Raw genomic sequence first — 23,834 nt, forward strand, 5'->3', positions numbered from 1 at the left:
GACTAGCCAAAAATAATTTTTTGACTGCAATAAAACAGAATTCCTAGACAAATCTTTGATCTAATAGCTTGTTAATGACAAAACTACAAAAACCTGGGGCTTTTAATAGCATTTTATGTCTCATGAAACTCATCGTTCCTTCCCAGTTACACTGGCATAACACTGAAGAATTTGGCATGAAAAATCCAAAGCAAAACTTCAGCTACAGCATTAACTGATGTTAGCACTGACTGGCCCCACCAGAGAGAAGGGGTAGGAAAAAACCAAACAAAAACCATCTTTCAATAGTTTTGGTTTAATCCTCACCTCCCCCCAGTCACAAAATCATATTTTACAATACACATTTCCCTCCTTCAAAGCTCAATTATTCTGTTATTGCTAATTGACATATAGAAAGCATTATCAAGTTTTTATTTATTTTGTACATTATTAATCTGTAGTAACAGCCTCTTAAAAACAAGCAAACATATATCCATAGCAGCTCCACATTCACAGTTCTCATCAAGTTTTGCAAGAGCAACCGCAACTGAACATCAAGACCTGGGTTCAGCCTCAGACCAGGGATAGAGCATACAGATTTCACAAGGGTTATGGCAAATAACGGCCTCAACATTTCACCCTTGCTCTGGAGCAACTACAGCTACAAGCGAAGAACATTTTTACTTCTATGTCTCTTGTAAATTAAACTGCTCCCATGATGAAGATTGCTTCCTCCAGAGCATGCAATCATTAAGAGTCGTTCATTTCCCAATGATCCGGACAGATCCATTCCAGCACAGGTTTGATACTAAACTGTAAAAGAAGTGTTTTATTTACACTTACCGAGCAGAAGGACTACCCAGCTGTTCATCAGATGTTTTACATTCATACTCTTCCACAGCAGAGAAACTATTACCAGCTTCATTGTTTACATTAGCTTTCAAAGTCTTCAGAACTTTGGTCTAAACACTGACTGGGGCATGGTGTAACCAATTAAGTGCTTCACCATTCCCCAGTTTTAACAGAGTGCAGCTAAACAGTTCTAAACCTTCTCATGTTATAATGTGAGTGAAATTCAGACTTCTTCAGGTCAATAATCCATAGCTCACCTATGCCATTGGACTTTGTCAGCGTGTGTACAGAACATGTTTAAAGTGAAGCTGTTTGCCACTCTGCTTCTGCTATGTATCGCACTAAACTTCAAGCTAACAATTTAAATAAACATTAGAGGAATATATAAGCACTAAATGAAGCCTGGTTTTAATTTCATGCACCATTATTTGTTAAATGTTTAAGCGCAAGCTGTCTGACACCAGAGATCTTTATATTTTATGATAAGTAATTTAAAACATCTGTTTAGAATTTTTAAAGAAGCTGCAAGGAAAAGCACCTGTACTTTCAAACTTTACCGGTCAGATTTTAAGAAATTAAATAACTGAGGATACCGCTGTCCAATAAAATCCCAGTGCTTTTGATAAGGAGAAGCACAGTCAGGACCTAGGCAAACCCTTGTGTAAAAGCACCACGTCCTGTTAGTTTTCCAGCTGGTTTTATTGTACAGGTAACAAATAGGCCATTCCATTCTGTCTACCATCAAATACAAACTCGTGAAATCATAAACTTGCAGTGGATAAAATAGGCTATATGAAACTACAGGATCACTTCATTTTCTCCTCAAATCTTTTCCTCCGTTTCATGGAGAAGACATAATAATGCTTCCATAGCACGCTTCCTCCACTATAAAACGACAAAGAATACTACAAAGCTTAGAGTGATGCAGGGCCAAAACATAAAGTAACAATAACACTGTGCAACGACAGTCACTGGCAGTCTTGTAACTGTTTAAGTATGAGGCTTTTTTCCCCCCCAACAAGCATAACTCATAACTGAGAAATTCATATTCCGTGATTCCTATCTGCCCAAACTTCTGCTCCCAAGAGAGGTATTTGGCACAAAATTTCCAAACGAGAAAGTGTCAGCATTATCCTTCTTCTATTACCTTTCTGCAGACATTGCTCATTTGTGAACTGACGCACAACTTAAAAATACAAGAATAGACAAACACATTTCCGCTAAGGAAAGAACAAATATCAGATTCCAACTATGTCTTTCAGCTCATTATTTTCTAATACTTTGTAAGAAGCTTTAAAGTATAATTCGTAACGTTGCCATTGTTAAAAGCCCAGATTTCCCGCCAGTGAGATGACACAAACATTTACTCTAAGTCTACATTCCACAAACTTGGCCACATTTGAAAGGAATGATGAGTAACAAAATCCTCTGTTCTTCTGTTTGGAAGGTATTTGTGTTTACACAACACCATTCTTCGACTGCGTACCAAGCCTTTAGCGCTCTTCAACTAAAGATATCAAGCCCATTTGATTTACTAAAAAAAAAAAAAAAAAAAAAAAAAATCTCTAAAAACTTCTCTCACCTCCAATGCAACCATCATTTGTGCATTATCCATAGTAAGCTGGCTCTGAGAAAGGATGAGAGAAGCACATCTGCCATTAGTTTGCCCATCACCTGCTGTTTAAACAGCACTCACTGTTTAAGCCAGGCATTCCCTAGCTGGAAGGATTCCCAGGGCTCTGTGGAGACTTGGGAGAGTTCTGTAAACAGGAAGCACCAATCCCATGGCAACTGCCAAAATCAGCTGTTCATCCCTCCAATACAAGTATATGCACATTCTGACTTCTGACAAAACATTCTAGCTCTGCTTTGTTAAGGCTTTTTTTTTTTTTTTTGGCCTTGGTCCATTATAATTCTGGTGAAAGTTTGACATGACCACAAAACAGAGCTTTTAGAAAGAGTAGCAAGGGAAGAATCCATGCCATCAGCAAGTAGGCTATTAGCCTGTTTTATCCTATTGTTTCATGCCGGTAAGAAATCCTGCATCGTACCATAAATCCTGAGCTATCAACTAGCACATCAACATCTATGAAAAAAATCAGAGGAAAAAAAAACTATCTAATATAAACCTAATGTTTTAAGTGTAATGCATTTTTTCACTTGTTGCATTATATTAGCAAGACGTAACTTTGCATTCCATCTTCGGAACTACCAAGATCCCCCAAAATTACACTACTAGCTACAAACTTAGTACTATGTCACATGTAAACAGCAAGATGTATCTGGATTCTCAGGTCTCCTTCAATCAGTCTTCATTTGTAGGACAGCTGAGGGCAAACCAAATTTTACATTTGCTAATCAAGACACAGAATTCGAGCACTTCACCTACACAAAAAAGGTGGCTGTATCTTGCATTTTTTCCCCTCTTTTTTTTTTTTTTCCTCTCTCCATTTCAACACTGCCCCAGAGTAGCACTGAGAAAGTAATACACATCCCTACTGTCAGATAACAAAAACCTACAGTAATAAGTTTCTGGAAATACAGGTATGACCCATCACTAATTAAAACATGAAATTTTAAAAAGGAATTATAAAACACTTCTCTTCAAATTTTCATATTATGAAAAGCATTAACTGTCTCTCATTCTTTTCACTTTCCCCTGTTTTGTTGGTTTTAGTCTGATTTCGCAACTAAATTATCAAGTGCAGCCTTCCAATGAGAAGGTCACTTCCCCTCAAATAGTCCAATGTAATGTTGTCAGAAGCAGTTTAATATGGATTCAACATTATAAACAGAAATAAAGAAATTGCAACCCATTTCTTGCCAAGACCAAGGAGAATGGTTCCTGGGTCCCAGAAAGGTATGCATGTGTCCCTCTTTCAGTTCTAATTAAAATACTATAGAAATGAACTTTGGCAACACAGTCTCAACAAGTGTTATGTAGTCTTGTCTGCAAGACATTTTGAAGGTCAAAATTGTCTGTGGATACTAAAGCTTCAAAAAATTTTAAGGGCTATAAAGGCAATGCAAGTAAACATATATGTCAGAAGCCTCACTGGAATCTATGCTATCTTCAAACATTCAAATGTATACAGATATTTTAAATTTCCATAGTCATATTTTGGTTATGACTTGAAGAAAGAAAATAAGATTCATATTCACAAAAAATTAGAGAGGTCTAAGTAGTCATGTAATCCTCTCAAATCAAAGCAAAAAATTGTTTTTACCTTACAGTAGCCTTCAGTGAAGTCTACTTCACTTTCTCAAGAAATCAATTTCATCATGTAAATAGCAAACCAGAATCTGTCCATCCAAAGCATTTAATTAGAACATGCAGTGGTTTTGAGTTCTACTATATTTAAAAGGGTTAACATGAATAATTTTTATTAGCGCTCCTAAACCACCAATTCTAAAATATGCAATTGTACACCACAGCCAGTGATTCAGGCAGGAAGTTCTTTCTTCAAATCTCTCCGGGTATTCTATGACTCACATAACAATTGAGATATTTCCAAGGGTTTTCCTTTAGATTTCTTAAAATATTCTATAGTTTAACATGCTTTACATGTAATACAACACCAAATTTGAAGCCCACTGCAACAGAAGGGTTCAACAGACATCACAAAAATAAGTATCTTAGTTTTATTTAATAAGGTTAGTTGCATTTTAAACAACGTTAAGCAATGTTTAGGCAATTAGCACCATATACTTACCAATAAACTTGTTTTGCATAGTCTCTAGGAGAGCTTGGTGGGCATCTTCCGTTTGCAAAGCACATGAACATTCTCTGGCCAGTATGGTTCGGACGAGGTGCTCCCCACAACCTAAAGAAATTTTAAGATGGGGAATAGTCAAAATACAGATATCACTGAGAAGAAACTCTGTCATTATTTTACACCATCACAGCCAAATTAAAAAAAAAAAAAAGAAAAAAAAAAAAAAGCAGCATGACAGGCATCTGCTTTTTTTAATTTTTATTTTTTTAAAAGAGTGTCACTGAGTCACACGAAAATTCAACAATGTCAGCAGTTTTTCTCACAACTTCCCTGAAATTTCTAGTGCACAAAGTCATAAACCAAAAAGAGTTAAGTATAGAAAGAAAAAACAGAAATAGTGAGAAGAAACAGCGAGACTGTCTCTGACTTGTCATCTTTACCCAGATCCTGCAATTCTCTCTCAAAGAATCCACTTACTAATCATTCTCACAGGAATGATCCTTGGATGCAACTCTCTTCAAACCAAGAACATCTTCAGTGAATGGCACAGTAACTCCTTTGCATGACGTAATCTTCTATTTAGTCCATCTGATTTAGCCTTTTGTCAAAGGAATAAGTGAATTTACCTATGCTTTTTTGACAGGGTGCCTGCTCATTGGACTCCTAATAAAAACTCCTGTAATTTTTACAGGTTTGTCTTTAAGAAACTAAAGAGCTCCAGCAAACAACCACTTATTGCTTCAGTGCTTTCTGTAGCTATCCCCTGCAACCTGTTGATGATGAAGACAGACAGGTCATGAATGCTCCTATTATGTACGAACACTTTCACACCTGCTGTTTTTCTCCCACACCCTTTTCCACTCCTGTAATGTGCTTTGGGACATACAGCTGTGGTCTAATGGTACAGTGCATGTTTATTGGATCAAAGTTTTCTTCGACCGGAAAACACACTGGTGATAACCTTCTGCATATATACAGAAGTCATTATACTATGCCTCCCATTTGTTGACATTTTTCCTTAATGGCAAGGAAGCAGATGAACGAGGTAGAAGAGGTCTAACCAAGCACCAGTTAAGCTGAAATGTGTTATCCCAGTTAGGAAAAAAGGAAAAACACAATTAACTAATGTAACAGCTTGTAATCATAGAATCGTTGAGGTTGGAAAAGACCTTTAAGATCGTCCAGTCCAACCATTAACCTAACACTACCAAGTCCACCACTAAACCAATTAAGGGTAGAGTAGTAATTTCATATATGACAATAATTTTAATTATCTAAATTTAGGTGATTACAGTTTCATCAGGCTTGTAACTTCAGAGTATATCGGGGCGTAAAACTGCATTAGACACCAGAATATATAGAGAGAAGTCAAATACAGTCAATTCCCAATTATCTATATACATTTCTAGCAAATTTCTCATTAACCATGACAAGATGCAAGCACTGTGCCGGCTCCATACAAAAATCTGCTATAATCCAGTTGGACTTATTAGCTCAGGTGCAGAACTACATAAATATACCTACACAGCTTCCAGAGACAATTTATGGCTGGAAACAATCTAGCTGCTTTCATGTGGCAGAGAGCCGGAGCTGGTAAGACATCAGACCTAAGCTGGCTTCAGACAAAGGCAGCTCAGTCTCCACGGATAACATTCACTTTACTGGAAGCACTAACAAGCCCAGAACAGAGAAAACTGAGTGACTCTGGCTGAAGCCAGCCTAGATCTGGCACAAAGAAAACTAATAAATAAACCCAACCCAAACTGGCTCCAGTGCAGCCTGCTGAGCGTCTCATCTCTGTGCTTCCCAATATGCTGAGTTTAGAGCACTGACTGGTTTTGGGCACAACATTGCACGAACACACTTGGGCAGGTCTAGCGCTGCGTCTTAGAGCTACTCACAGACCAGCTTCTTGTTCTTACCACCAATCTTAAGCCCTAATTAACATGGCAACCTACTCCAAGAATCTTTCTGGTTACTTGTCACACAATTGTACCCTTCCCCTTAAAGTCAAAGTGAGTTTACAAACACTGTTCTTCAAAGACTGCTAACACAGAAGGAAGGAAAAAAAAAAAAAAAAAAAAAAAAAAAAAGAAGAGAGACCCCTCATCCCCCTTTTCCAAGATTAAAAAAAGAACCAAAAAACCCTGTGAAGCATTATATATGCATTAGATGTCAGAGAATAACCCAGGGACCAGACTGCAGAAAAACTGTGTGCATATGTCCCAAAATCTTGCTATATTCAACCGTCAAACTTACACCCTAGTTTTCAGTTATGTGCTCCTTCTAATGGGCAGTGTCTCCTGATTAATACAGTTCAGTTAAACTGAATTGTTTGAAGAGGGGTACTTTGGCATTGAATCTACATATGATCGGCACAACAGCAAGACAAAAAATTCTGTGTATAGCAAACAGATTGAGTAAAAAACAGTTATAAATTTAAAGGAAAATGAAAGAGCTGAAATACTACAATTACACTGCAAAGGGAGATGGTTCTTGAGAGCACAAGAAAAAAAAACGGTGCTTTCACTGAGACTGTCAAGCTCTCCAGTTCTTGAAAAAAGTGTCCAGGTTAGGATATTACCTTCAAAAGGCTCACACAATACAGTGTCCTCAACAGCTCCTTACCAGGACGGTCTGTCCATTCATTGACTCATTACTTCCATGCTCAAAAGCTTTTTTCCACAATAGAATTAAGAGTCATCTAATATGTATCCAAGACATAGTAATGTATGAAGGACATGCAAAAACTGCAAGATGCATTTTACCCATAGATCACAACATGGCCGTTGCTTTTTCTTAAACTAAGAAAATTTAATCATTATGAAGTTTTGCTGTAAAGAATAAAACTAAATAAGCATATGCGCCAACAAAAACTTAGCAAGTTGATCTTTCCTTTAAAGAACCCACTAACACCTTTAAATGTAACATTTATACCCTATGTGAGGTAAGAAGCATGGGACTTAGAATGTGAATGGAGCAAATGAGACACAAAAATCAGAGCGAGCCTATGCATCTCCTATGCATCAAGCAATAAAACCAGATGTTACAACTTCACAATTCTAAGTAATTCCTAAATTGGCATCAAAAAGACAATAGCCATTTTTTTGTATGATGTATAATGTTACTTATCCCAAGAGAATGACTTTATTGAAGAGTTCCCATAACATCAAGTCTGCTACAAAAAAAGAAAAAAAATTAAAAGAGAGAAAACTTAATATGGGTTAAGAACAGCTGCAGCCCACTGATGTGATCCAGGATCAACCACAAGGAAAGGAGCCTTGCAATTCTACTAACACATCACACATCTCTACACCCCCACAGACAAAGTAATTCCTTTTTGTCATATTTATGTCAACCTATAAGGCAGCAAACTTACAGACCGCTGCTGGCAGCATATGTAAAAAAATCTTGCAACGTGTCACATGCCAGCAATCTGCAGGGACAGATAACTAAGTAAAATAATCCCCCCATTTTGAAAAGAGAAGTTTGTTACTGCAGTTTTTTATGTAGGAACATCTATTTTTGAACAAGAAAAATAACTAAGCAGTGTTCCACATACTTTGACCAGATAAAGGCGGAAAAAAAGAACTGCCTTAATTATTCCAGTAGAATTGCCCATCCTATTATCTTAAGTTAGAACCAAATACTTAGAACCAAAGACAGTGTGAACTGTCTTGCAGGTTTTGCAACCTGTACGTCTCTACAGTCTCAAACTGGGAAAACACTGTAGAGAATATGAGGGCTAGACACAAAATAAACGTATACAGAATTACAGTAACCGAAACCTAATTTATAAGTTACAACGTAAAGCTGTGGGTTCAAATTTATAGTTCCATTCACTTCTAATCTAACCACCAGCATTACCCAACTTCCAAAAAAGTTTTATTAACATGACTCAAGGCAGCCACTACAGTCAAAGCTACTTTAACACATTTCCAAATCATAAGCTGATGAAAATATAAAGCTGGTTCATTTGCTTAACTATCTCACATTATACTATGTTTAACTGTATGTGTTGTTATACTTTGTGGGTTTTTCACTGAATAATACTGAAACCAAACCAACAGGGACTCCTAATAAGAATTTTTCAACTCTACATTAAAGTCTCAAATGCACTTGTTTCAGCAACTTTCCTGTAAACAGAGTTTGAATCATTTTGTTATCCTTTCCCAGTTAAGATGATGACTTCTTCAGTAACCTGAAGCTCATTGTATCTCAGAGAGACACATTTTGCAATGACAGACCAAAGCTTCCATAAGCCTTCACACAAGAGTGACTCAAATGGAGATCACTATCTGGAAAAATTTACTGGGTTAAATTAGTGCTTCTCACTGAAATAACTGTTTCATATGGTAAACAAACTATTTTCCTAACACAGTAATATTGTGCAAACACCATGTTGCCTACTCATAACCCCTCCACTGACAAAAATACTACTGTTGGAACTACTGTTGTCCATGTTTGCAGAGGTAAGTACGGTCGCCCTCCTCTAGGATCACTACTGGCAAAGTGACCAATGTTTCTACAGGAAATGTATAGTCTATTTTGTAAATAAATACATACATGCATGCATGCGAAGACAGATACTTTGATGCAAGTTTCTAGCCTCCAAGGTTAAGAGGAAAGAAGTTTAAAAAAAAAAAAAAAAGATTCCTAAAGGCTCCGGACTCCTATGACAAGGGAAGCAAAGAAGGACAAGGCTCAACAGTCGTAACATTTATTTTGCACTCAAAACAACATGCTTACTGAGAACCAGAATCTAAAAAAAAAAAAAAAAAAACCAAACAAAAAAAACCCAACACCACCCAAAAAACCTGAACAACCAAAACTACCCCGACCCCTACCAGAAAACCTGTCTTCTAACCCTGCCTGAAAACCACTTGGAGATCATATAGAAAACCCCTGATGATCATACAAAAAGCATCAGAACTGATTTTCAGAGACACCTATCTTCTTGGATCATGCCACAGTACGGCTTCTAATGCAGTGTTTCTTTCAAAGTGAAAAGCTGACCAACAATGAGATATGACTTCCCTCTTCTGTGGGTATTTAAATGTGTAATTTCTGAGAATAATACCACTTTTCCTATTCAGACACTCCTCTGATTCATACAAGATCCCCACAAGAACAATCTGGGAATCTGCAACATCTTCCCCCCCCCCCAGTCTCTCTTCATTCCATTATCCTATTATAACTTAACAGTTATATATGTATAAGTAGCCCTCTCAAGTTACTGTTTTAGTAACATATTTAGTAAAATAGCACAGAAAAGCACAAAGCCCCCAACAGACATTTTTTTGAGCTTCAAGCATAGGAGGGTGGTCATTCCCGCACTCCACGCTCCATGCAGCAGATATTGCCGATGAGTGAATCGGATCAGGAAAATCAAAAGTAGCTGTTGTGTTGTACGGTGCTGTACTACAGGCGAGATGCGTGCATTTTTGCAGAGGAATGAGAAACAGGAATTGGTCATGGAAACCTGTTATTATGCTGACAAATGACAATAATTTTTCCACTGTCATTCACAATGACAGATACTCTAGAGAGTGACTCTTTGGTGCATATATTGACATTCAGGTACAAGGCAAGGAATGTACCAGGGTTGCATACCTTAGCAGGCATAAATGGGAACTGTACACCTTACTGACCCGTTTAAAGATTTAAGAATTTCTTTGTTATAGTCCATAAAGTTACATGGAAGGACATACCTCTATTCACATCTTTAGTGTTTGCTGCATGTACCTGATCATATTAGTAATGAACAAAGCTTAGCAAAAGCAAGTTTTATGAGCATATGAACCACTAGCCATTATGCCATAGAGCCAGGCCCAGTCTTTGCATTTCACGTACTGTTTAGCTGTATGCATACAATGGTTTTTAAGCTCTAAGCTTTTCTGAACATTTTGTTCCGTTTAACTCGTCAGTAAATGAAACCAATGCAATTCAACAGCGCGCCACTGGATAGGCACATACTGCAGCATGGTAGCTATGGAGACAATCCAGAGGCTGGTTGTGAAAGTGGCAGTTGCTGAACTGAGAAAACAGACAAGCCAGTAACATATGAGCTAGAGCTTAAAATTGTGTATTTTTCCTTCCTAAGTGATCTTTAATAGTTAATAGCTCTATTCTGTAGTGATTTGCTAGTTAGCCTATGCACAACTTCCACAACAACCAAGTTACTGGGATTTTTTTGTGGGTTTGGTTTTGTTTTTTTTTTTAATATCATTACCATCTTTAATTTTCAGCTGTTATACTGGATGCTATTTTACACTGCATACTATTTTGAAGAAAAAGTAAGAAATCTGAGCTATAATAATTAAATTTTAAATCTAACCTTCTGTACCAAACAGTAACTAATACTCTACTTAATTCATAGCTTATACAAACCTTAACTTGCTATAGACTTTGGCCTTTAATTTGAGCTTCATGCAAGAAACTAAGGATTAAACTACTGTATTTTCCTCAGCATAGTGACTTCTCAAGTAGATTTCTAACGCTTAGAAATAACCACAAGAAGAGGGGAAAGAACCCAGCACAATGTAAGCTGAACATCCCATACAATGCGTGTTCTGCATCTTATAATGTTCTACCAATAGAACCAAGATGGCAAACGAAAGGAAGGCCTTCTGCAAAGCAAGGGCCTCCGAGCAGCGTGTCAGAAAGAAATTGTTTTTCTGCTTCTTTTGATGGGAGATGCTTTCAAGTCAGGAAATTAGAAACAGGTGTGCCAGAGGGCACACACACTTCCATGCACCACACTGAAAAACACGCGTTTTCAATTTTCAAACATGAAAGAGACTCCTGTTGAATGGAAGGAGAAATGAAAATCTAGCTTTCTTTCTGCAAGCCATAAGCAGAGAGCTTATGGAGCTTTGACAAGCTGCCGGAGCCTGTCTAGCTATTGAAACATACAGTACCTCGACACAAAGTGTTGGAACTTGTTTTAAAGGAATACGAAATGGAAACTTGCATTACTCACATTCATTCGAGAATGGAAAAATTAATCTAGTTTACTCCACTGCCAAAGTATGACTCTTCTCTTTTCAGAAGCTCAAGAGAGAAGTTACAGGTTATCTGTATCTTATTATCTGTTCCATACAGCAGAGTCTGAACCTGGTCCCGTTAAGTTGTTTCAACTTTGATGTTGCTATTTTCAGTTAAATAGTAGTGCCTAGAAAAGAAGTGTCCATTAACAAGTTAAAACCCTACTATTTCTGCTTTGTTTCCTGAATAACTTCTAGTTATGCCTAATGGAAACACAGTGAAACCTGTATTTTAGTCAGCTCTGGTTGTCATTACCAGCATCTCTAAAAAGAGCTGACTGAAAACTTGGAAGCCAATTATTTTAAAAAACAAAATACAGTACAATAAAAATATTTGGCTGGTAAGGTACTGATGCAGTTAGTTACATATTAAAATAAAAATTTAAAGTCTAATTCTGAAAAGACATAAAACGCTACAGTCTAGCATAATGCACTACAGTACTAAATTAAAGTTGCATAACTTTCAGCTTTTTGTACTCCTATCAGCTGCTGCATCTTGCCTTCATACTAACAGGGGAAATTTTTAACTCACTGACCTGCTGCCAGGAAGAACACCTGCAAACAAAGTCCTGTCCAATTCCTAAAGCATTGATCCTAGAAGGATCAATGGAGCACATTCTTGTTGCAGACAGAAAATTCTTAGATGATCTAACTTCCAAACTAACAAACACCTACTAAGAATATGCAAATGGCAATTTTCCAAAAGGTTGTACCTTCAGTAAATTTGGGTAGGTTTCAAGGACAACAAAAGACAAATTCAACATCCAGACAAACTGTGCCTAAAGTATCTTTGCTAAGGAAAGGTGGGAAAACACTTTCTGTATCTTTTAAGTTTTTAATATGGGTAAAATAAACTAAAATCACTCTGAAGAACAACTCATCCAGCTTTTCTACAATTTTACAGATAAGGGAAAATAAAAAAGGCTAAAGAGTTAAAACATGCCCAATGTATGTATCCTTCACTTCTAAATAGTGGGAAATGCCAGATAACTTCATTAAAAAAAGCTATTTGTTTCAATTATCATGAACAAGAAGAATTTCAGGTTTACCTCCAAGAGAGGTCAGAATGAAGAAAAAGTACAGTTCCATTAAAGAGGATGTGCATTTTACATTCTTCTTTACCTTTAATATATTTTGAAAGATTAATTTCAGTTAAGCTGAAAAGGAAAAAGCAAACTCTTTTTTGCCTAGGCCTTCCTCAGAAGCTTTGTTGCTACTGATCTCTTTGTAAAAATACTACACCTTTCCAAACTACATCACTTTTGTCATATAAAACTTACAGGAAAGGAAATACAAGCTACCATCTTACGTGTTAGCTAACTAAATGTATACAACCCATTTTCTCCCAATCACAGAAAAATGTTTAAGACCTAAAAAGAGAGTTCAGTTTGCCACCGTCTCCATTTCACTTTATGTCCTTGCACCTATTTCAAGCCAGCTGGGCAAGGCATGGCAAACAGGAACAGGACTAACAGCGTTCAGAGAAGGAGACCGTGCTGCGCGGCTGGCTGCTGCCCCAGGTTACGAACACCCTGCCCCGTGAGCGGTGGGCCTTCTGCAGGAGACTACCACTTCTAAAAAGCCCACGCAACTTCATGCTTACAATATATTACTATATTAAGTCAAATTAAAATTTCAAGGGGCAATAAGCACTCTTTGATTGTTGCATCCATCCAATTCCGCTTCAAAACAACCCTTCCGAAGGCAATTCAAACAACCATTCTGATTATTTTGCGGACAAAACCCTCAGCTTTGAACGCTGTGGTACTGTGTTTAATTGAGTGCTTCTTAACGCTACCATTCCCACAAATCATCTCTGCCTGTTGCTTCCTCTCTCTTCACACAGCCTTGTGGTGGTAGCGAGTTAGTTCAGACACCACATGCTACAGCACTGGAGCTTCCAAATGGCATCTGGACACAAAGGCTGAACTCTTGACAGAAGCATTCACTTCAGAGGTAAATACTGATCTGTCTGGAGATAGGCCTTTCTTCCTCCACCCTCTGGTTCACTGTTACAATGCCATACCTCTCGTCCATATGCAGCTGCTTCATCTGTGATGCATTAAATTACCTATTATTCCCCAAATCTTACAGGACCAGACTGATTTTGAGAGATAATGCGTATTTCTACAAAGGGATTAACTGTATCATAGTATCTATCTCGCATAGTGTAGCTCAAACAATCTATACGGCATACAAGATATGCATGTGAAATTCCTCTGGACGCTTGGAGCATGGACTCCAGACAGACAAACGGCACCTGCCCAGGCATCGGCAGCCACTGGATTCCAGCGCAGCCACTACTGCCCTCAATGCATGGGGATCACAAAGCCAAAGTCCTACATCACAAGTCAACTTGCATTACAGCTTCCTTGAAAAATATTTACTCCACAGATCTGCACATCACTGTGGTTCCTGTCAAAAATGAGTTTTCAAGTAAGAATCTACGCTTCAGTGGCTTCCAAAAGGAGAGGGGCAAATGCTGGCTGAGGGCACAGCTCAACAACCAATAGCTCAATTTAACAAGCACAAGCCATCTCCCTGTAGGTGTCCTTTCCTATTCCACATTACCTGTTCCATTTTGCCAGCAAAAGCATCCATGAGGCACACAACGGACTGGAAAGAAGAACAGATATGAACGAAAAGGAAAAGTTTGAGCAAAAAAAGGCAGGGGGAGGAAGAGCGAATACACTTACTTTCTTATTGATATGGATTTCAAAAACAAAAGACAACCCTCCCTGAGCAGAGGCTGGACTAGATGTTCATTCCAAGCTAAATAAAAATATGCTATTTTTCACTTCATGGAATGATGCATCATATATATGTATGTATATCCAACACAGCTTTTAAAACAGTTTGACGTAATCCCTGGAATGCCTTTATGAGAACAGAGGCCTCTGCTTCAGTCCTTTAGCATCTTCATGAATTCACCAGCACAAGAAATTGGTTAGGGAGTCGGGCACATTCTGCTTATTTACACAGAATACATACGGTCTCTGCATGCACCCCTAAGACATTGCTGTTACCTGTATCTGACTTTCATTCAGTCAGGAATAGACTCTGGGCAGAGAAGAAGAGCAAGATATCATTGAAAGACTTTTCCCAGACTGAATCCTCAACCGCACCTCAGTTTAGGTCCATAAATCTGATATCCCTACTATTTTCTCAAAAGAACACAACTTTGGGCTCCGTCCTCAAGCCCAATTATATTTGTTACTGTGCTTATTTTTCCTGAAATAACTCAGTATGTGTAAAGATTCTACTCCTTTTTCTTTAGGATTATAAACCATAACTAGGTCCCATTTAAATTCTCCCTAGGACATCACATCACTGTACCTTTCTTGTATCAAATATTTTCCTCAAATGGATTCTAGAGAAAAATGGAGACTTTGCAACTTTGTGGTACAGAATTTCTGCATTTTGTAAATAATGCAAGACCTTCTGTCTATCTTCAGAAATGCAATATTAAAAGGTTTGCTGGATTCAATGGCTGATACACAACCACAAAGCACACCACCCACGCATGAAGAATGGGTAAGCATGTTTTCTACTACCTGCTGTTGTAAAGACGTAAAAAGGAATGCAACACATTATTCTCAGTCTCTACCTTTCCACTCAAAAATTCCACTTACAGTTGCATTTTCAAAGCCTCCTGCATTAGCTGTTCCTGTCAATTTTGTATTCATCTTTGTATTTTGTATTTAAGGTTCTGTATATCCAAAGAGAATTATTACTTTTCAACTTCTCTCTCAGGAAAAACACAGCCTGCCTATTACCCCAATAGTATTACTTTTGGCACAGTTAGTAGACAAATATTCACAATCATCATGGATATTCCAAGTGGGGAGGAGAATCAACGTCACACTTGATATTATTTTGAATTAGAAGAATATACACAAAGTCTTTGATTCTCATTATGTTCAGGAAAAAATAGGAAATGTTTTCTTAAAGTACAGCCAAAAAACGGACTATTGTTTCTCCTGCGGTCGGGTTTTGTTCACAAATGTTTTCCCTCCAAATAATACCCATCTTCCTGTGTTTACATTCATATACCAACAAAAAAACATTCACTAAAGAGTTCCAAGTGGCCTTATGAGTGTTGTTTTGGGCTCTTTTTTTGGGGAGATGGTGGGGGTGCACAAAAGGGAGGCTGTTTTGTTTGTGTCTGTGCGCATGTGCAAATGTGTGCACAGGTGCATGCACAAGCTTTTAAAGACCAAAAATTTGGCTTCTACTATGTTGATCCAAAAACCAGTTTAGCTATTGCTTACATTTATGCTAAATAAGGGCCGCTGGTAATGCTGACCTCATTTAACAAGCTTTCACTCAGTCTCCACCATCATTCTTGCACGGAATGGCGCTTGCATTATGTTGTTAGATGCCACAGTTAAGGTTGCCCAGGTATCTCAGCTATGCCTGCAACTGCAACATTCTCTGAATTTCTTGAATTTTAATACTGGTTTTGAGATACTTACAGAATTCCTGTTGCCAATAAAGTTGCAAATGAAGTCCCACAACTGTATTTTTTTTAAGTATTAATTTTAATATAATTCAGAGTTCATGTGTTGAAATGTCTCCAAAAATTGATACAAAAAAAAAATCAGAAAGATTTTACTCATTTACACAGAAACTGAATTTTAGACTGAGAGTTACAGAATAAACCTTGAATTTAAGGCCCTTTATATTCAGTCATTCCTAAGTTCCACCATCTCCTCCATCCTGTCTTTAGAAAGTCTTCATCATTTGATTTCAGTTTTCCCACCCCCTGTTAAACTATATCCATAAAATACAAGTTTTACAATATCCTGTATTTTATAAACCATGGAGTAACTTTTGAAAAGCCAAAAAAAATAAAACTAAAGACAGTGTGGCTAAACAACAAGGCCAAGAGACTGTTAGAGGTAAGAAAATACTGTTCAAAAAGTTGAAGTCATGCCCAAACAAGTTCAGAACCACCACCTTTGGCACATTCAATATAAAATCACGATAAAAATGGCCAAAAATATTTGAGAAACAACTTGCTAAAGGCATAAGAACTAATACCAAATGCTCCTTGAACACACAAAAGCAGGAAGCCTGCCAGCATCCACAGAGCCAACAGATGATCAAGATGTAAAAGCATGTCTTCAAATAATACATGACCATTGAAAAAAAGCTACATGAATTTGGAAATACTTTTGATGAAGTACTTTTATGGTGATGCCTTCTTTTTCTTTTTTTTTTTTAATGAGGAAGGTATTGAAAGACGTCCCAAACTGAAGCTTCAATAGAAGGATTTTAGAACAAAATTAACAAAAATTCAAGTATAAAACCTACTGAGTTACTAACTGTGGCAATTCAGCTAACACTTTTCTTTTTCCAAGAAAGCTTCTACAAAGGTAAACCATCACAGAATAAGAAACACATTCCCAGCAAAATTTAAATAACTCTGCTCCTAAGTACAAAAAGAAATGAGAAGTCTTGAGAAAGTCATCCTGACCTACTAAAAACAAAAGTATCTCCAGCTTATGAAGTCCCAATATCAGAAATTGTTAGAAGCTTGGATAACATGGTGGAGGTGCTTTTCTCAGTCCTGCACTTTTCCCTGGAGACCCTGAGACACCCTCTATCTGAAACAGGACACCAAACTATCTGGAGGTCTGGTTTAGACCCAACGTGTCCATTCTTACATTCCTGCCAATTCTGCACGGATTTCAATGTGCAAGAGTTTGTTTTCTGTACACTCTGAATTACTATTCCAAACTCTCCTTTCCCCACACCACAGGTTTTCCCCAACCTGTCTGCTCTCTTGCTTATCATAGCCTCCAAAAACCAAAGACATGAGCAATTTCATAGGCATGGAACTAAAATTGTTTACAAAACCTGGCCCGTAAATATTGCTTGTAGGAAACTAATGCCAACGGAACATCCTTTTTCAAGACTGAATATGGAGCCAGATATAACAAACTCTCAAGGCTTGAATTTCTATCCCCAGCTATCACTAAAAAAAGTTAACAAGTCCAAACCAGCGCAAATGTGAAACCTTTTATTTCCCAAAGAATCCTTAAGTTAAAATTATTTGGTTTAGCATACCTTGATACTTAATAACTTAGAGCATACTTTTGATAAAGCTTTAAGGGAATCATAGTTAAACTTTTCATTCAAGATTTTTTTTAAATTCCAAATGTGATTTGATGATATGAAGTCATTTAACAATAAATATTAAAAGCCTACACATACAGTACTCAAGACACACAGCAACCAAAGCCTAATTTTATCCTTTTTTTGTCCCCCCATACAAGAGAAAAAAAATTCCCTGTAGAAAATGTTAGGATAAATTTGTGCCAAATTTACCACTTAAAGACTAGTTAAAATGAAAAGACGTGAAATTAAACCAATAAAATACTATATTGTGAAAACCACAGAAATCAAAACTGATTTTAAATTTCAGTTGTTTTATGTACTTATTTTAAATGCTTTTACATACAAGTGTATATGTATCTATGTAAAATGAAATATGAAATTAATGTGCATGCACACACAGTTTTTATTTATACTTAACATGCAAGTTTCATTTGTTGCTGTTTTCTTAAAATGTATGTCCACACAAAACCAATTTAGAAACCTACAAGAGTGGGGTATAATCACTGTTACAAATACAGTCTAGTCTGATTTTAGGTATACCGAGTGACAACACTTATCCTCTCTTAGGAAGCACTGTCAATCTTAGAGCTTTCCAAATCAAGGCATCTTCTAGAGTTTAGGCAGTACCTTTATTTTCTAAAAATTTCATCCAACAATGATGTATGTTAACGTATTATTTTCTTGCTTAGCCTTGCAATTTCACCTTTTGAATATTTGCAGATGTTTATGCCCCCATTCCCATCTCATGTTGTGATCCAGCCAAGTTGTAAGTTTCATTCTTTCAAGCTTTCCTGTAATTTAATTTCTCCATCCCTCTACCCCTTAATTAACTTCATGGTTTGCATTGTTGGATGCTCATATTTTAAACAAGAGTCAGGCATCAATATATTTTAAACTGCACTAAAAACTGCACTAAACATAAATTACATTATAAAATAAAACATTATGAGCTTCTGAAAATGGAAAAAAGAATGGTATTGATTACAGAAGAATTCTCACTTCCTGTAAACATTTCTATCTCCCTCTCTCTCACACACACACACATATACACACACACACTTTAAAGGAAAGCCAGAAACAAGAGTTTAATTAAACACCGCTACTCTGAATTTCAAATCACTGAATAAACAGATGGCCATGCTTCATAGACCGCCAGCATTCTATTTCAATTAACTGAGATTTGTATTAATGTAATGTCATGGAACCTAAAAGATTTGAACAAAATAAATAAATAAATACTTTAAAAATATATATATGTGTGTTTGTGTGACAGTTATACATAGTATAACATTAAAGTGTTTACCACTATATAAAATTGGTACCGGCAAAAAGAAAGGAGACTTCTATTTAAGGCCATCATTAAACCCAGACATCTCCTTTAAGTATATTAGGATGCTTGCCTGTACTTGCATTGACTTCAACTCCAGCCGACTTCGTAAAGAAATTTTAAAAAAACTAAAGGTGTCCACCTCAGCTTTTCCACAAATGATCTCTAATATTGGGCTTATACTCACTAATTATTATCATCCCAAATACTGCAATATTTAAATATATTTGCTTACACAGGTAAGCATTTATTAAACTAAAATCAATATGGTGTTCCCTGAGTAGAAGTATCTTCTGACACTTCTGCATTCAGTAGGACTTTCCTTTGCGTAAGTACTAAAAAGGACACTTACTAACATTGAACTTAAGGGTGAACACACAAATTTTCAACAGCACAAGACAGACTTAAATACAGGGGAAATTAGAAAGGTATATGACTTCAAAAGCAACACAAGATATTTCTGATGCTCTTCAGCCTCTGTCAAGTTTTAGTTCTACACCCCGTTACCTTGCACCCCCCACTATTTCTGTAACAGGACTCTAACTCTGCAGTACTCTTGGGATATAGTTTACATTACCTAAAACTGAACTCTGCCGATTTTTTCCTCCCTCCCTATACTGAATGCTGATAACTCTGACCATTAACCAGTGGTCCAGATCACAAATTTTGCCTCCTGACATAAGCATCTACGAAAAAGTGTTAAAACGAGTTTTTCTGTTTGAGACTGTTCATACAACTACGAAAAAAAATGAGATGAAATGCAATCCTTTCAACTGCTTTTATGTGGGAGCTGCAAAGCAAAAGCAACTCCCGCGTAACTTCACCTTAAGGCTTTTGTGTTCTACAGTATTCACCCAGTATCACGTAACAATACAGTTATCTTTTCAATGTCTGTTCCTGACAAGTTAAAAACATCCTGGCTTACATTCTCAATTCTTACATTGCAGTGTGAGCTATCTTCCTTAGTTATCTTTTGGTTGGGTTTTGTGGGGTTTTTTTTTTCTTTTTAATTTTTCCTATTTCTTCAGTCCTGTTGCATTTAGCAGACCTGTTGACAAACTTGGTCTTTTTTCCACAATCGGTATCTCCAGTGCTCAGCGTGCCAACTGACAGAAAAGCTCTGTGTGACAGCTGGCTGATAGGCATCAAATGAATAAAATACTTTTGTGTATCTGGGATCCCAAGACTTCCAAAGAAGAGAAGAGAAGCTACCCTAATTCTTACGTGACTTTCACAATTTCTGAATAAATAATTTCCAAAACACTTATTCTAGTCATAAGGTCAAGGTTTTGCATTTTCCCCCTCCTTTTGAGAGGAAAAGAGAGATGAAGAACAAATTCACTTAAATATTCACTTAAAGTAGTACTTCAATACTTTTGGAAGGAAAAATGCAATTTTGTAGCAGTTTTGTATTGAATCTGTTCTTATGTTAAAAGGACCTCTAATTAGCTTACTCCTTTACAGAAGGCTTCCAGTCACAGAAGTATACCGTGTTTAACACACTATTAGGCTTATAACAACACTTGTTTACAGGAGGACAAGTCCCTTAATACCTAACAAACAGAATACATCCTTTTTAGTGCAACACAAAATCTTCCGAACAGGATAAAAGTTCATGCGGTTGTTAAAAAAAAAAAAAAAAAAAAAAAGTAAAATGACCAATGTAAGCAACCAACGGAGATAAATTCATAGATTTCAAGACAATACTGACACATATATGTTTTATATGTAAATAAATGATACGCATGTAGAATGTAGTCTGGAAGTAATGTTACTATGTTAATCCACCACTCACAGAAATACTTTATTTGGAGTTTGTAAATTAATTACAGAGAAAGATAGCAACTTTTTGAAATATTTATAAAAGTAGCAAATACCTGAAGTACTCACAGCAGTGGAGTAAGGGGTATGAGCTCCTGTATTTTCAGCCCAGCAGCCGCAACCATAAAGAGCTGCCTAAAGAAAGAAGTGCATCTTCCATAAATTTAAGTATACAGGGGTTTTGGTCTGTTCCCTTCCCTTAAAAAAACAAAACAAAAACCAACCAACATCAAAAAACCCCAAACCAACCAAAAAAACCCACAAGAAAAATCCAAGTATTAATACAAAAGATAACTAAGAAAATTGTAACAGTCAAAATTGCATCCAGTCCATTTTGCTACATCTTCTTTTACTATTCTTCAGAACTGAGTGATTATCATAGATGTATGGTATTCTAACCTAACTTTCCAGAAAATGAGGGTAGATATCAAAAGACAAAATATATAAATAGGGAACAGCTAGAATTAAAGTTCCTTTCACTCTACTATTCCAAAAGAAAATCATAAATACATTTCAAAAGAGAACTGCTTTTAGGACAGTGACAAAAGTCAACCAAAAATACAGCTGTACAGCAATGGAGTATGACATTTCTGATGCACCTCAAAATTTCCTCACCTAATAACAATAAGGAATGCCTATACCGGATGTGTTCTTTTAATACCTTTGTTACTTCTATGAATTCACAAGATCATTTGAAAATTAAATTAGGACAGCTTCCCTAAATATTGATGAAAAACTTATTTAAAAACACTCTAAGCATTTAAGAGACTATTTGTGGTATTAAGGAGGTATTTAAGCTCAAGAAATTAACTTATCAATAGCTCTGGCAAAAGGTAACTAATGACAGAACAACTTCTTACCTATCAATGTTTTATAACACCGATGGAGGACACTAAAAACAAAACTTGCATCCCAATGAAGTTAATGCCTTCAGAGTTTAATGGGAAGGAAGGGAGGACATCAGTTTGCTATCACAGCTCTTGCTTAGTGTCACAATTGCTGAACAATCATTCCCAACTGAAAGTGTATAATCACCTGACCAACTCTTCCAGGATGCTTTAGTGCTAAACCTCCACTGGAGACAGCAGCAGCAACATTTCCTTCTTGGTCAACAACAACCGCACCAACCGTATCCAATGTTCCTGAGTCATTCTCCTGCAAGACACACAAACAGAAACAACTACTAAAAATAGTATATTAAAGTCAGATTATACTTCTTAGGAATGTGCAAACTAACGTGCACAAGATTAAGTGACAGGCCGATCAACAAAACAGATTTGTTATCATGCATTTTGTACCAATTGTGCTGCCATAAATCTTCCCAAAATGCTCTCTTGCCTCAGACAGAACCCGAAGAAAACTCCTCTGGAAACAAGAGGGTAATAAACATCTCAGAACTTATCTAATGCTTAGATTACCTGCCTTTACTCACGGAAGTGCCAAAAATTCTGTTTTCTTAGTGGTGGGCACTTGACCAGTAAGAAATGATTCAGCAACACATTCCAAAGATGCCATATCCAAAGGCCTTTCCCAAAAGCTTTGAGATGGCATTTTCAGAGACTCTGATCTTTAAAGCTATGTATGCTTAAAAAAAAAAAAATCCACAAGAAGCCACTTACCATATAAAGAGAAAATTCTGATATTCTGAGCAAGACTAAATAGAAACCTTGAGAAGAAATCTCCCCCAGGGCAGATTCTTCCTCCCAGACTTGTTTTCAGTTCAGCAATCTTTAGTGGCTTCCTGGTCAAATTACCCTTCGCTCCCCCTGGGTCACTAGAAAAGTGTCCTTACTTCCACCACTGCTACTGAGGCAGGTTTGCTCCCCTAAGGAGCAGGGGTCTTTCAGCATTCATTCCTGATGCAAGCTCTCTGGTTACTGTCTCACCTTGGATCTTTCTGTCCTTCCCCTCTCCCTTAATACACCATGTTCAGTCGCTCTAAGAGAAAGAGCAGTTTTCCCCTCTCTGCCTAGGCTTGCCCTAGATTCCCTTCTCTGCAGAACCCAGGCCAAGGCACTCTGATTTCATGCCCAATCACACACTTTTGATGGGACACAGCATGCAGTGTACATAAAATGAATAAACAAAACCGATACATCATCCATCACATACTCCAAAGAAGAATGCCGCTGTTGCACAAGCCCTCAAGCTTTTAGCTTATCAGTCCTTCATGTACAAAAAAACCCAAAAAAAACAACCCAACTTACCTGTATTAAAAAAATCCTATTTAAACTTACCCAAGCAAATAATCCCAAAGGATATTAAGCTATTCATACAAATTTATATTTTCTGGACTAGGATCCAGAGGGAGGAAGGAAAAAAAAAAAAGAGATCTACACCCACCTATTCAATTTCGAATTATCAAGTTCCTATCCTCTATTAAAATTTCCTTGGGCATGCAACGTCACTTGTCAAGCAGAATTCTTAAGACACTCATGCTGATGATACTCTGGCCGTGCTCAATTTAAGAGATAACACTGGAGTTAATACTGCGGAAAGGAAAAATATGCAATGCAGCACTGTAGTGTTCTACAGTATTTTTCAAGCAACTGGAACTCCTAAGCAGGAGTGTCATCCTTGGCTTTTAGTAACAGGAACTTTCTTCTCTTTACCTACACCTAGATCTTCCTGAACAAGTTCTACACTCAGAAGCTGGCACTAACCATATTCAACATTAAAACAAACAGCAAAGGGGGTAAGAAAAGAGCAAGTTCCCTTCCAAGTTGTAAAGATAAAAGACGATTAAGGAACCTTCCCTTCCTTAACATCTCATGGGCAAATGTATTTCACATCTCCCAGGACTGCCAGCCACAACCTAATTCAGGTATTATTAACTCAGTTAGAACGACACTGTTTGGTGGATTGGAAAGATCTTACGCAGCAGAGCAGGCTGCACACTGGAGGTGCAGAGTCCCATCCTTGGAAGTTTCCAAGATCAGACTGGATAAAGCTCTTCCCAATATGAATTTT

General features: G+C 37.1%; 1 protein-coding gene across 1 annotated transcript in view; it reads right to left on the reverse strand.

Annotated features, from left to right (window-relative positions):
- TASP1 (taspase 1) overlaps positions 1-23,834 on the reverse strand; it is an 89,200-nt gene that overhangs the window by 23,298 nt on the left and 42,068 nt on the right. Inside the window, exons 9-11 of the mRNA XM_075707280.1 lie at positions 21,900-22,019; positions 20,921-20,999; positions 4,545-4,655 (exon numbers count right to left, since the gene is read on the reverse strand). Coding sequence (XP_075563395.1) covers positions 4,545-4,655; positions 20,921-20,999; positions 21,900-22,019 — 310 coding nt within the window. The remainder of the gene's footprint in view (positions 1-4,544; positions 4,656-20,920; positions 21,000-21,899; positions 22,020-23,834) is intronic.

Source organism: Pelecanus crispus, chromosome 3 (assembly GCF_030463565.1).
Source record: "Pelecanus crispus isolate bPelCri1 chromosome 3, bPelCri1.pri, whole genome shotgun sequence".
Taxonomy (NCBI): domain Eukaryota; kingdom Metazoa; phylum Chordata; class Aves; order Pelecaniformes; family Pelecanidae; genus Pelecanus; species Pelecanus crispus.